This window comes from Podarcis tiliguerta (genome assembly GCF_965153285.1).
Source record: "Podarcis tiliguerta genome assembly, chromosome: 7".
Taxonomy (NCBI): domain Eukaryota; kingdom Metazoa; phylum Chordata; class Lepidosauria; order Squamata; family Lacertidae; genus Podarcis; species Podarcis tiliguerta.
Genome location: NC_139540.1, coordinates 18,504,778 through 18,518,825, shown reverse-complemented (window position 1 = coordinate 18,518,825; position 14,048 = coordinate 18,504,778). Strand labels below are relative to the sequence as shown.

Sequence of the window (14,048 nt, the reverse complement as noted above, 5' to 3'; positions counted from 1 at the left end):
TCTAATCAAAAGTCAGTATGTTTGTCCTGTGTTTTACTGCCTCTCTCATATCTAGGCCCCTGCCACCGGTGGACTCACTGCTCCTGGGCCCATGGCTCCTGGGCCCTTCTGGCACATGGGCTTAATTAGGCCTGTTGCATCTTCACATTTGGCCTGCAATACCATTTGGCCAAACCCATGGCGACCTGCTCTTCATCTGGCATCATACATGACATCAGGTTTTGGGCAGGTAAGGACACAGCTGGGCTTGAAAGGGAGTTGCAGGAACTGCCATCCACTGATTTCTTCTTTTACTGAATTTTCCCTTTTACTGAAAGCTTTGTAGCAGTAGTTCAATAAAGCTTCAAAAATTGTCTTTATAATCCATATGCTATATACATTTTCCTTTTTTTTTTTTTTACTATATCGAGAAAGCATACATCATGTCCTAGAAATTTGCAAAAATGCACATATGGAAAAACCCTGGAATAGAGGAGTGGATTTTATTCCTTAACTTAATTGCCTTCAACACTACTAAAGTTTGCAAACATGTATTGCAGGATCACATTTGACAACAGTGGATAATGAGACTGTTTTCCCAAAAGGAAGAAACAAGGAGACTTTTTATCTGAATTTAGGTTTAATGCAGTAACATTTGAATGGATTGAAGCGGGGGTGGGGGAGGTGGAAGGAGACCCTAAGCCTGATTCTTCCAAAATACTATCTTCCCTCTCCTTAATGTTCACACTGTGGCAGTACGATATTGATACATACTATGGACAAATTCAGCTGCTGATTTATCAATGGAATAGTTTGAAAGTAGTACGAGTTCTGCTATCAACAGATCTTATGTATATCAGTTCTGAAGAGCACTGTTGTTTTGAGGCAGCTGAGAAATGACTTTGCAACCCATGCAGCACCACATCATGGAAAAGATAGATGAATGGTAGCTGAACACATCCTATTAAACTGGGAGGCTGCCATTTATGTGAAGAGCAAAAACAGAATTATTCCGACACTGCATCATTCCTTTTTGACAAAATATCTCATGTTTTTGTCTCGTGCTTATTCAGCAATGAAATATCAACAGCAAGCTAACGTCCTCATAAGCTGCAATGCTAATATGTTGTGCAAATCTTTTCTGTTCTGTTTCTGAACTGCCTAGTCAGTAAGGATTTTTATTTATTAATAAATAAATAAATAAATAAAGTAAGTAAGTAAGTAAGTAAGTAAGTTACTCACCATTTAATTTAGGACTTGGTGTCCCCAAAGCTGGCCTAGGGTCTTTCACCAATATTTTTGAACCAGCTGTTGATAAAGAATAAGTTATTATTACATCTATGCTGGTTGTGATACATTAAATGTAGAAATAGACACAAATATATCAAAGATGAAATACCAATGTCATTAAATTGCAAATAAGCAAAGAGGCGAGACATTTCTCACGTATCTATACTGGAAACCAACATAAATCCGAAAGACAAATCTGGTGGGAGCTCAGTTCAACTGACATCATCTTGCAACACAGATGCAGACTGTCTTACACTCAATAGTTCTATCACAATTCCCAGGGGTTCTATGAATCAAGATTACTTCCATAGATTTCAGTCCAAATATAGCGTAGGCTGTATGTGCGTTACAAAAGCAACACATTATTTTAACTGATCATCATGTCTTTCCCTAAATATGAATTGCATTGTTATGAAGTTGCTGAAAACTCTTTTGGAGGCCTCCTACCTTGTCTCAGCATTGCATTTTACACAGCTCCTTTTGCAGGAGTGCCGTGCACTGATAGTGGTTTACAGCTGGTTGAAGCTTTGGCTGCAGCTCTGGCCTTGTGTGGGATCAAATATCAGTAAGTTACTGGATGTTACAGCTTGATGAATATTGTCTGGCAGTACCTACACATTCACCTGCAGAAATTCATGGGGCTGCCATTGGGGATTTGTAGAAGAATCAATTGCATGATGAAATGGGGGGGGGGCGTTTCTGTGATTCACATGACTTTAAAATAAGGGTAGATGCACTTACTTAAATTGCAGCAGCTGCATGTATGTACTCAGAGGCGCCAATTCCTACAATGCATCCATATATATAGTCCCCCCACAAAAGAACCCCTATTTTAGTTAGTGATCTGCTGAAGCCAATGCCCCAGATTTCTCAAAGATCCCCCCCCCCCATGGAAGAGGCATTTGCTCTTCTGCTTCATTTGCAAATTACTTTAGCATTACTTCAAGATTTGGGATGGTGTGGAGTTCAGCTGACCTTATCATAGTGTGTTGGTTATGGGCAGTGAGTGTGCTTTCTTTTCCATTAATCATTTCTCCAGCTCCCTGCAGCCTCCTAGCTCTTCACGCTTCCTGATATGAAGAACCCAACAGGGGGAAATTTTCCTCCTCTGAACCTTAATTGATGTGTAAGAAGCTGTAAAGTCTAGCTACCAGGCATTTGAGATTGGTGGAATTGTGGATATTGTTGTTGTTTTTTAAAGGAAATACTTTCAACACTAATTTATTTGAAAGTTCTCTCCCTCTCTCTCTCTCTCTCTCTGTGTGTGTGTGTGTGTGTGTTGAAAGAATATGGAGGGCTACTCTGGACACCACTTGTTGGGCCAGTGTGTAGGGCCTCCATGTACATAACTGATAACCACCTCATGCATTCTGAGATGAGTTCAGTGAACAGATCAAAATTAAGTAAAATTTCAAGAATCAGAGAGCCAACAAATAAGAATCAGTCTATACATATATAAAAAATAAAAAAAATGTCCAGTAGCACCTTAGAGACCAACTAAGTTTGTTCTTGGTATAAGCAAGAATTTCAAGAATCAGAGAGCCAACAAATAAGAATCAGTCTATACATATATAAAAAATAATAAAAATGTCCAGTAGCACCTTAGAGACCAACTAAGTTTGTTCTTGGTATAAGCAAGAATTTCAAGAATCAGAGAGCCAACAAATAAGAATCAGTCTATACATATATAAAAAATAAAAAAATTGTCCAGTAGCACCTTAGAGACCAACTAAGTTTGTTCTTGGTATAAACTATTGTGTGCATGCACAATTCAGGTACCTGCACACGAAAGTTTATACCAAGAACAAACTTAGTTGGTCTCTATGGTGCTGCCGGACAATGTTTTTATTTTTTTATATATTTCGACTGCGTCAGACCAACACAGCTACTTACCTAAATAAGAATCAGATAAGCCAACAAATGAAAATCAAAGTATATTCTGTCTGTCTGGGTGGAGGGGGGAGTTGCCTAAGTCAATGGAACCTTGCACAAACCCATTGTCATCCCCATGCACCTTGCAGGAAATCTTGTGGGGCTGCCAAGCATTTTAAAAGGTCCTAAGCACTAATCTATATTCTTTTAAGGGTTTGGAAAATGACACCAGTTTTATCTTCTCAAGCCAAAGTCACGCATTCCTTATAGGTCAGGGTTGCACAAAAATTACAAAGGATCTATGAAAGGAAAGCGAAGTTTGGGTGATAAAGGCAGACCAACTTTGCAGCTGCCACATGTGTCCTTATTACTGTGATGTCTTATGTAACTTGAATCGCTACGAGACAGATGAAAGCCACACAATCCTTTAAAGTCACCAGTGCAGTCATTTTTGTGAAGACTATTTTCATCAGCAACAACAGAGGACAAGGGAACATCCTGCTTTTTCTCCTAATGACCTTCCCATTTGAAACAGGCTCCTTCAGGTTTTCTGCATGTATCAATAAGATCAAAAAAGCTCCACAAGTTTGTGTCAGAACACGCTTTTTGCAGCAGGCTATCCTGTGGAATGACTTGTGCTACTGAACGAAATGATACCAGGCTGGTCTTTTCATACTATTTGCACTCTAGTTAACTTATTTTACAAACATGAAACTTTATCCTCCCCCCCCCCCCGCCAAGAAAATAATGAAACTGGGTGGAGAAGCAGCAGAGATGTAAAGGGAAAAGAGTATTTAAATAAAGATGCTAACATCTTATCTACCTACTCTTCATCTCTCTGTTCTTAAAGGATACCACACTTTTAGATGAACTTTTGTACACCTAGAAAATAATGCTGGACAAAATCTTGAACCCTCTGTGTGTGGGAGGTGGTGGTGGTTTGGGAGAGAATTTACAATAAGCCAGTGTTTTGTATAGAATGCTAAACCTGGAACCAAAGGTTTAAACTTCATTTCATCCACAATTATCACTAGGGTCAATTGCTTTTTCTGAACCTAACATTACACACTGCACCATACAATCATAAACTCTTAACAGGCAAATGTAATCACATAGACACATGCCTAAACCATGGTGGCCAGGTAACCAGGGAAGGAGGAAGGGGTGTGTGGTGGGTGCGGGTTGCCCCGGGTGTCACCGCTGAGGGGGGTGACAAAATGCTGGGCAATACTCACCGGGGGGCATGCAGTGGGCCCAAGCCACACATCTCTCCTGGCAGAGATACAGTGACTTGGGCGCACACAGGTTCCACGCTGCCCAAATGGTCCACCCGCTGCCTCCCCCGCAGCTGTAGGATGGCTGAGTGGGAAGAAACAGGCAGACTTTGGGGGCCCCGCAGTGCGCCCCGCCCTCGCCCTGCCCTGCCGCCACTGACCAGGGGTAGCCAGTGTGGTATCTTCTAGACGTTGCTGAACTAAGATAGCTGGCTGATGAGAGCTGTAGTCAAATAACACTGGAGGCCATTAAACTGGCTACCCCAGTTAAAATGATTATCTAAACTGGTTCCATGTGTAATGTGACATAATCACTGTGTGCATCCTCTGACCCCTTTCTCACACCACAGGTTGGCTGGGATGAGAAGATACGTGGCATGGAATATCAAATTACAAGGACTATAAAGAGAGACAGAGAGTGAGGGCAGTCTTCTGTCTCCCATCCTATCGAGTTCTGCCCTGAATAACTAAACAGGAGATGCAAGAAATTACCTTCGCATACAGGCACTTTCCCTGTCCAAGTGCCATCAGATCTGCAGACTCTGTGTTCCGAACCTCCAGCGAGAAAGAACCCTGGTTGGCAGTTGTATATCAGGGTATAACCAAGTGAGGGAAGATCCATGCCTGCAACATTCGTGTGAGCTGGCGATTCTGGCTGTTTGCAGTTGTGAGCTAAAAAGGAAGTCATAACTCATCACATATGTGACAAAAAAAACAAGACAAAATATAAATCATAGTTCCCCATGTATGGATCTCCCTCCCAGACAAAATTAGATGTCCCCCCACACTGGCTATTTTTCGACAAAATGTCAAAACACACTCATTCCTCAAGGCTTTGGGGGGCGGGGTAAGAACTATGCTAAGCTGTTTACACTGTGGATATTAACTGATGCTTAAAAAAGTAATAATAAAGACTATGGATTTTCTAAGTATTAAGATATATATTTTCTGCAGGGGTTTTTTAATGTTTTAAGCTGCCCCGGGCTCCTTTTGGGAAGGTAAAAGAATAAATATGATAATATAAACTAACAGAAATAAACCATGGCATTGAAAGGCAGATATGATCAGTGCTTGAATTATACATGAAGAGGCAAGAGGACCCTTAACAAAAGCCACAGACTCTATCTTCTAAGACCCTCTAACCAAATCGTGCCCACTCCTGTTCTAAAAACAGAAGCGAAGGTGGTTGACACAAAAGGAAAAGGGGGGAAAGGGGGCTTGAACCTTCCTGCCTCGTGCCCCCATATAATGAGCAAAGGCACACAGGTCTGGAAGTGCTGTTTCTGTTCCAAACTATCCCTATAATTAAGGGGATTAGACATTTTAAAGAGTGGCAAAGAGTGATTTCAAGATATATATGGCAGGGCAAAAAGCCGAGAATTCAATTTAAATTACTAACAGATGTAAGAGAAAGAGGAGGCTTTGCCCTGCCAGATCTGAAATTATATTATGAGGCATCATGTCTTTGCTGGTTGAAAGAATGGATAAAACTAGACAATAAGGAACTGCTGGATTTAGAAGGATATGATAATAGATTTGGATGGCATGCGTATTTGTGGAAGGACAAAAAGAAGGTACACAAAGGTTTTGGAGACCACATTTTCCGAGGTCCACTAATTGAAGTTTGGGATAGGTATAAAAACCTATTAGAACCTAAAATACCACACTGGTTATCACCACTAGAAGTTATGAGTGTAAAGAGAATCAATATGAGAAGTGAATGGGTAACATATGGCCAACTCTTATTCAAAGAGGGTGGAAAGTGGAAAGTGAAACCATATGAACAAGTTAAAAAATATGTATATGATTGGTTGCATTATTACCAAATAAATGAAATGTTTAGGAAGGATGTTAAAGAATGTGGTTATGCAGACAAAGATTCAGTATTCCAGTCTGAGATAGTAAATAAGGAAGGTAAAAACTTGTCGAAAATGTACAATTTGTTATTAGAGTGGAATTTGAAAGATGAGGAAGTAAAATCGGTTATGATACACTGGGCCAGAGACATAGGTTATAATATTCAGTTTGAAGATTGGGAAAAACTTTGGAAGGAGAACTTAAAATTCACCGCATGTACGGCACTGAAAGAGAATGTCATGAAAATGTTTTATAGGTGGTATATTACACCAGTAAAATTAGCAAAAATGTATAAGACTTGCAATAAGTGTTGGAAATGTAAAGAAAAAGATGGTTCATTCTATCATATGTGGTGGGAATGCAAAAGAGTGAAAGGCTTCTGGGAAATGATATATAATGAGTTGAAAAAGATTTTAAAATATACTTTTACAAAGAAACCAGAAGCCTTTCTGCTAGGTATCATAGGAAAAGAAGTTAAAAGAAAGGACAGTAAGTTTTTCCAGTATGCAGTGACGGCGGCAAGGGTATTACTGGCACAGAAATGGAAACAACAAGAAATACCGACAGTGGAAGATTGGAGATCAAAGTTGTTAGACTACGCTGAATTGGACAAGATGACAGGAAAGATTAGATACCTAAGAGACCAAAAGTTTACAGAAAACTGGGGAAAATTTGTTGATTATCTGGAAAATATAAGTGAAAGCGAAATAACGCTAGAAGGTTTTAAAAGAGCACTGTGAAAATATGAGAGATATTGTCTAAAGGAAACGAAGGGAAAAGATTCAAACAATGACAATATAAAGGACAAGAAATGCGTAAACTAATAAAGACTACGAAAGATTTATGGAAAAGTTGAAGGAAGTCCAAAAAAGAAAGACTTTGAATATTGGAATGTGAAAATATTGTATATTTTGTTTTGTTTTGTTGTAAATTAATAAAAATTATTATAAAAAAAAAGGAAGTGCTTCACCTTATTTTGAAATAGCCTGATTCATGATATTTAAATTGTTTACATCAGTGCTATATCATTAGGATTGTGGAAAACAAACCTTGATGCAGATAAAGAGCCAGCAAAAGTCACTAGCAAACCACCCACTGAGATCAAGGACCAGAAGTCTGCCCTTGTATTCTTTTTAATTATGTTTATTACTTGGGGGTTTGTTTGTTTGTTTTTTGCCACCTCGGGCTTCTTTTGGAGGCAGGGCAATATATAAAATCAATCAATCCATTTATTCCATGTACCACATTTAAACTAGAAATTACCAGATGGCATCCAACATAACAACTTTAAACAATCCACTAAAACACACTGAATGCCACATGAAGATATGTCTTATGGACTTACGTATGCATTCTGGCTGAATACCACTCCAGGTAAGATCAGGAAGACAGGTGCGTGTTGTAGAGCCTTGAATAAGGTAGCCTTTTCTGCAGTGAAACTGTACGACATTCCCCACCTATGAAAACATTATATTGATTTGGTCAAGACTAAATTAAATGGTGAATATGACACAAAATATCTCTACGCCATCCCCAGCTCTGATTTTAATAATACCCATTTCTTTTCAGATGTAACTGTGGGTTTTTTTGTTACCTGCTGCACGAAGGGGGTCTATGAACAATGGGGATATTGCAATAAGATGACAGACAAAGTCTATACAGTCAACAATTCTTGGCTACTAGCGTCTGAAAAGCCAAGTTCATTCAATAATTATTGGAACCATTATTGCTATTTGTTGCAAGCACTTAAGCAGCACTACGAAAAACATTTTATTTCCTGGCGGCACCCAACAAACAATTCTTAGTTCCTTCTGCTGCCAGGGACAACAGTGGCTTCGAATGACCTGCTAATTAAAACTCATTCAACTGGGGATACGTTTATCATATGGAAGCATTATTGCCCTTGAACGCAACAGATACTAGAAAATTAAAAGCGATGAATAACCGTTATGAAAGCTTCAGACAATCAGGCTGCAATGTGAGTGTTTCAGTGACAGCATGAATTAACAGTCTTCTGAAATGTCTCAGATTATACCTTTTCGCTAAGCTGGTTCTAGAATAACCACACACGAGTGGCTAGGCATAATGCAGAAAAAGGAGTAAGGGTATGTTTGGGGCACAGGAGCTCATAAGCACACAAAAGGGCACCACAATGAATGCGAAGCTGTTGTTAATTTGTTGTTGTTAATTCATATTGCAATATTCACATGGCATTGTTTCTTTTCAGAATAAACACGCCACGTAGCCAATCAGACTTCAATTTGCTCAGCTAATTGCAAATAAGTTTACGGTCAAGCTGCCTGCTCACTTAAAGGGACTCCTGCCCATTAGGTCCAGTCGTGGCCGACTCTGGGGTTGCGGCGCTCATCTCACTTTATTGGCCGAGGGAGCCAGTGTACAGCTTCCGGGACATGTGGCCAGCATGACTAAGCCACTTATGGCGAACCACAGCAGCGCACGGAAATGCCGTTTACCTTCCCGCCGGAGCAGTACCTATTTATCTACTTGCACTTTGAGGTGCTTTTGAACTGCTAGGTTGGCAGGAGCAGGGACCGAGCAACAGGAGCTTGCCCCGTCGCGGAGTTTCGAACCGCCAACCTTCTGATTGGCAAGCCCAAGAGGCTCTGTGGTTTAACCCACAGTGCCACCCGCATCCCTAGCGCCTGCTCACTTAGAGGATGCTGGAAGGTCTGTTACCCACTGCTCCAAGATCTGGACTCCACATTTCCAGATTTTAAAAATAATTAATGTGGTGACTATTGTTGACTATTAAAGAGGTAAACAAATGCCTATCGGCATGTTCTACCTTGAAAGAGAGGAAGCTAGTGAGCCCTTGTGACAGGACTCCTACAACACTGAGCAAAACCCACTGTCATGGCATCAAAATTCTTCATTCCCGAAGACCCCACACGCCCCCATTCTGCCAGAGAGTCGTCCAGCAGAAGTTAATTGCCCAATTGCATGCCACCCAGTCACCCAATAAGACTCACCCAATAAGACTATACCTGATGGGGTGCTAATTGTCTTTACAATCATGCAATGGTTTTTTTCGAGGGGGGGGGTTAATAAAAGGGAATTGAATATTTTCTTTGCTCCTCATGGGCCTGAAAAAAAATGGCGCCCACCCACTCACAGCTTCCAATAGCTCCAGGTGGAACATTTGCCTTGGTGACAATGGGTGTTTTCCTTCTGGGGCTATGAGCAGCTACAGAGTGAAGGATTTTCATTAGGACTGAGGCAGGTGAGGGGTAGATTAAAATTTCATCCCTTGCTTGCTCTTAATATTTTAGTTTTATGTTTTTAAAAACCTATGAAATCTGATTGCTAAAGGCAAGTTAAGCATCACATCTAGTTTTGCCCTAAAACTTACCCTAAAGCAAACCTATGTACAAGTAACTGCCATTTAAAATATTCACAGAGGTTGCATTTACCTTTAGAAGGATGGCAATCACAGGCAGTGAAGTTCATTTTGGTATTCTCAATGTCAGTTTCCTGATCTGATTTTCTCACATTTAATCAATATGTCTTGCACAAAATTGTTCTAACACAGTTCACCCTTGGCTAAATCTGAGGCAAGTTTCTGTTTTATTAAAGCAAGACATCAGAATTTGTTTTGGGGTTTTTTCTCAATGGTGAAACAAATGCTTTGTATGCAAAAGGTTTCAGGTTCCAATCATTGTGTCTTCAATTAGGACTGGGAACTGCCAACCTAGCAGTTCGAAAGCACTCTCGGGTGCAAGTAGATAAATAGGGACCGCTTACTAGCGGGAAGGTAAACGGCTTTTCCGTGTGCGGCTCTGGCTCGCCAGAGCAGCGATGTCACGCTGGCCATGTGACCCGGAAGTGTCTTCGGACAGCGCTGGCCCCCGGCCTCTTTGAGTGAGATGGGCACACAACCCTAGAGTCTGTCAAGACTGGCCGTACGGGCAGGGGTACCTTTACCTTTTATATACATAAGAAGGCTTTGCAGCACTGTTTACAGTCTGCTGCAGTTCACCTTCCACTAAAAGCTGTGGTTTTCATTTCATTGGCTGTGGCAAAATAGCATAACTTTACATAAGTTACAATATTTATTACATATATTAAGTAAATTAAATTGTCATTTTGTTATTCTACCCCACAAAGGATGCCTGGTGCTTCCCTGATCGCCCTTTGTGAGTTCAGACTGAATGTCTGAACTGAAGAGGGCTATTGTCAGACAGGAAATAGGAAGGAGAAGAATACAGGAAAAGTAGAAGCCACAGAACAAAACAAAACAAGTAAAAGAAATGGGGAAACCCTTTCATTTCTGTTTTTGTATCTAACACTGCACTTTTCTGTTGCTAAACAAACTCATCTTCCTGTGCTATCACTTTCCTACATTTCATAAGCATTAAATTCACAGGAAAGAATGACTTTCTAAGTTGCTCCTTATCTCCATGCTGAGTTTCATACTGATATTCATAAAACTAACCCAAAAGCTAATAGAAGGCTACCACTAGCGTAATGGATCTATTTTTCTTACAAAATTCAGATTGTGCCTTGAATCCTTTCAGGTTTAATAAAAAGGAAGTTGCTGAATTTACACACACGTACAGACACGTACACAAAATAAATTGGGGGGGGGGGGGAAGAATTGAGCTTAAAAGTATTGCATACGTGACAGATTTATCCAAATAAATCCAAGTTATTTCAGCTCAGTGCTGTGTTGTCCTGTAATGGCTTATCGTCAGAGCGCTATAAACAATTTCCTATGTTACCAGCAGTACCTCTACACAAATATTTCAAGCCCACAGTTCATTTCATGGAAGCAATTTGTTTTGGAAGCTTGCAGATGAAGTTGGTACAATCTGACACCCAAAATATATTTTACATTTGTACAATCTGTTCAGCTGTTCAGAAAATATCAACAGTACAACGAAGTGTTGGGCAGGTTGGCACAGACACTAAATGCACAGAATTATTGTTCATGTTATGTTACAGGTTCATTTACATGCCTCAGATGAGATTCAAAGTAGGGCTAAAGGGGCATACATCTGCATGCATATCAGCAATTTTATTAGTATCCACATTGGTGATAATGGACAGTTACAGAAACAAATATCAGATGCAAAAACTGTTCAGACATGTGGAGTCATCCTCACCCCCTCATCCCAGAGTTTTGTTTTCCTTTTAAAAATATGTAGGCTGCAATTTCTAGCTGAAGGCTGGTGTGGGACATCTTGGGGTTTGTACACCCTTTGCACTGGATTTTGTTCTGTATAAAATCCCTTTGCAGTGGGAAAGTACATACAAACACACACACATATCTTTTCCCATTTGGGTGAAAAATTGCTTGGGGAAAAGTGTCGTCTAGTGGTGCCTTTACATGGTTATGATTCTGTGGCTGTGTTTAAAAAAGAAAAGAAAAAAGGAGCAAGGAAAGAAACTAGGTCTTGTTACGAATGCTGGCCAGATATCGCTGCCATACCTATGTCAGCCAAGTTGTTTGCTAATGCCATAAAATGGCTGGTAGATTTCTTCCATGAGCTAATGGTAGAGAAACAGATGGAAAGGTTTCTTGAGGGTTTTCAATGGAAGAGACCACTGAAATCTGCAAGGTGATGCTCCCTCTCTCTTAGCTAAGGAGAGGAGGAGGATTTAAACTAAATGCCTGTATGGGGAAAACAACAGTCTGGGGAGGAGTGCAGTGTGGGGAGACAGAGAGAGAGAGAAAAGAGGCAGTTGTGAGCTCTGAAAGCATCAGGGACAGTGTGTATCACTGCTTCCTCTACTTATGCTCTGCTTCAACCTTCCAAAAACTGGTATCTTCTAGATCAGCAGTTCTAAACCTGTGGGTCCCCAGGTGTTGTTGGACTACAACTCCCATCATCCCTAGCTAGCAAGGCCAGAGCTCAGGGATGATGGGAGTTGTAGTCCAACAACATCTGGGGACCCACAGGTTGAGAACCGCTGCTCTAGATGTTGTTGGCCTTAAACTCCCATCAGTCCCAAGCATCATGGCCAACAGCCAGCTCTAGCAACATCTGAAGGGTTCCAGATTGGTGAAAACTACGTCTGTTTATATATTTGCAAGTTAAACCAAATATTACAAAAAATACCATGCCTGCAGTGAGCTCTTCTCCAAAATGAAGCCAAGCCCAGCAAGTGTGGCTGTGAAATCGTGGAGAAATCAGGCAGAATCAGAGACCAGGGAGAAGAGACGGTGAAAGAAGATTGGAAGAAGTTCAAAGACTATTTACAGAAATATTATAAGACTAATGAATGTTAGAGGACATTAGATTGAATGTTATAAGGTTATTAGTTAAAAATTTTAAAAACTAAGAGACCCAACATTTTAAGATATAAGAATTGAACAAGCTAAATTAGGATATTTAAATTAAGATAAGAATTTATTTCAGACAGAGGGAAGGGATTTGCTGTTTGATGGTATGACCTGGAATACAGGGAAGGGAGGCTTGGGGAAGTCGGAGAAACAAGTTAATGTAAGGAATAGTATGAAGATAAAACTGTTTTTATTCTTGTCGTTTTTATTCCTTTTCTTTTTTCTTTTTTTCCTTTTGCAATTGTGTATTTTCTTCTGTTTTGTTTGTTGTTTATTGTACGCCTTTTTATTTTTTCTTATGTTAAACTTAATAAAAATATTTATAAAAAAAAAGAAATCGTGGAGAAATCAGAACCATAGAGTATGAGAAATGAAATACATATATATACAGCATATGATTGGAAGTTTTGATGAGTTTCACCCTAGGGACTTTATTTTGGAAATCTTCTAATATTAATCTTTGAAAGCAGGGAGATGCTTGTTTATTTCAGATATGAGGTCAGTGTCATTTCTTTTGCAGAAGTCTGGAAGGCTTTGGAGCAGTTAAACTTGTGTATGAGGATGGATGGGGGGAATAGAGTTAAACGAAAACATAAGGGTCAATGGTTTCCGGTGCTATTCATTGCAACTGAGCAGGGATAAAAACATAATAAGAGCCCTAATGGGTCTGGGCAATTGTTATAGATTTGTTCTATCGTTGTAGATTTGTAGGGGGGGACGACCCCTAAACCCTAGAAATTAATAAAATGTAGTATTTTGATTATTTGGGATGTGAAGTGAGGAATATCAGCTGCAGAATTATTCATGGGATAACCTTTGCAAAATGACCTGGCCAAGCTAGGGCCATTAGGAACCCATACAGGGCCATTGAGAGCTATCGGCAATGCACGAGAACTGCTCCCCCCTTGCCCTGAGGTGTGAACAGAGACTGGGGGGTTGGAAGGTTGCCAAGGTTGGAAGGGTGTGAGGTGACAGGCAAAGTGAATCTTGAGCAAGGGTTGTTGGGAAGAAGAAGGGGAAGGACAGACTGGGATCCATCTTGGGCAGGATGGCTGAAGGCTGGCAGCACTGCTGTGGGGGACAAGCTCATCTTGAAATGACCATGCCGTAAGAACTGGATTCTCTCCATGCAGGCTGTAGGTGTAAATAGTTGAATAAACCATATTTCTTAAAGCTACAACATTTTCTGCCGTCTCTCGATTCTCCAAAGGAACACTGATCCTGGGGGAGTGCTTGCAAACCCATGGACTCTTGCTATTGCTTGGGATAGAGAGCACCCAACTTTTGTAACAGTATGTTCGCACAGTGGCAAACCAGATGCCTATGGGAAGTCCATGAGTAAGACCTGAGCAGAAGAGCACTCTCCCCTTTTGTGGTCTCTAGCAACTGGTATTCAGAAGCAGTGTGCCTTTGACCATGGAGGCAGAACATAGTATCTCACCCACGCCTGCTTCATTAAAAATAGAAGCTCC

At 40.5% G+C, this 14,048-nt stretch overlaps 1 protein-coding gene across 3 annotated transcripts in view; it reads right to left on the bottom strand.

Annotated features, from left to right (window-relative positions):
* Positions 1-14,048, bottom strand: part of CSMD3 (CUB and Sushi multiple domains 3) — a 568,382-nt gene that overhangs the window by 19,744 nt on the left and 534,590 nt on the right. For all 3 annotated transcript variants that reach the window (XM_083450329.1, XM_083450330.1, XM_083450331.1), the window contains 3 exons: positions 7,618-7,729; positions 4,908-5,087; positions 1,222-1,287 (listed from right to left, as the gene is read on the bottom strand). In XM_083450329.1, the coding sequence (XP_083306455.1) occupies positions 1,222-1,287; positions 4,908-5,087; positions 7,618-7,729 (358 nt within the window). The remainder of the gene's footprint in view (positions 1-1,221; positions 1,288-4,907; positions 5,088-7,617; positions 7,730-14,048) is intronic.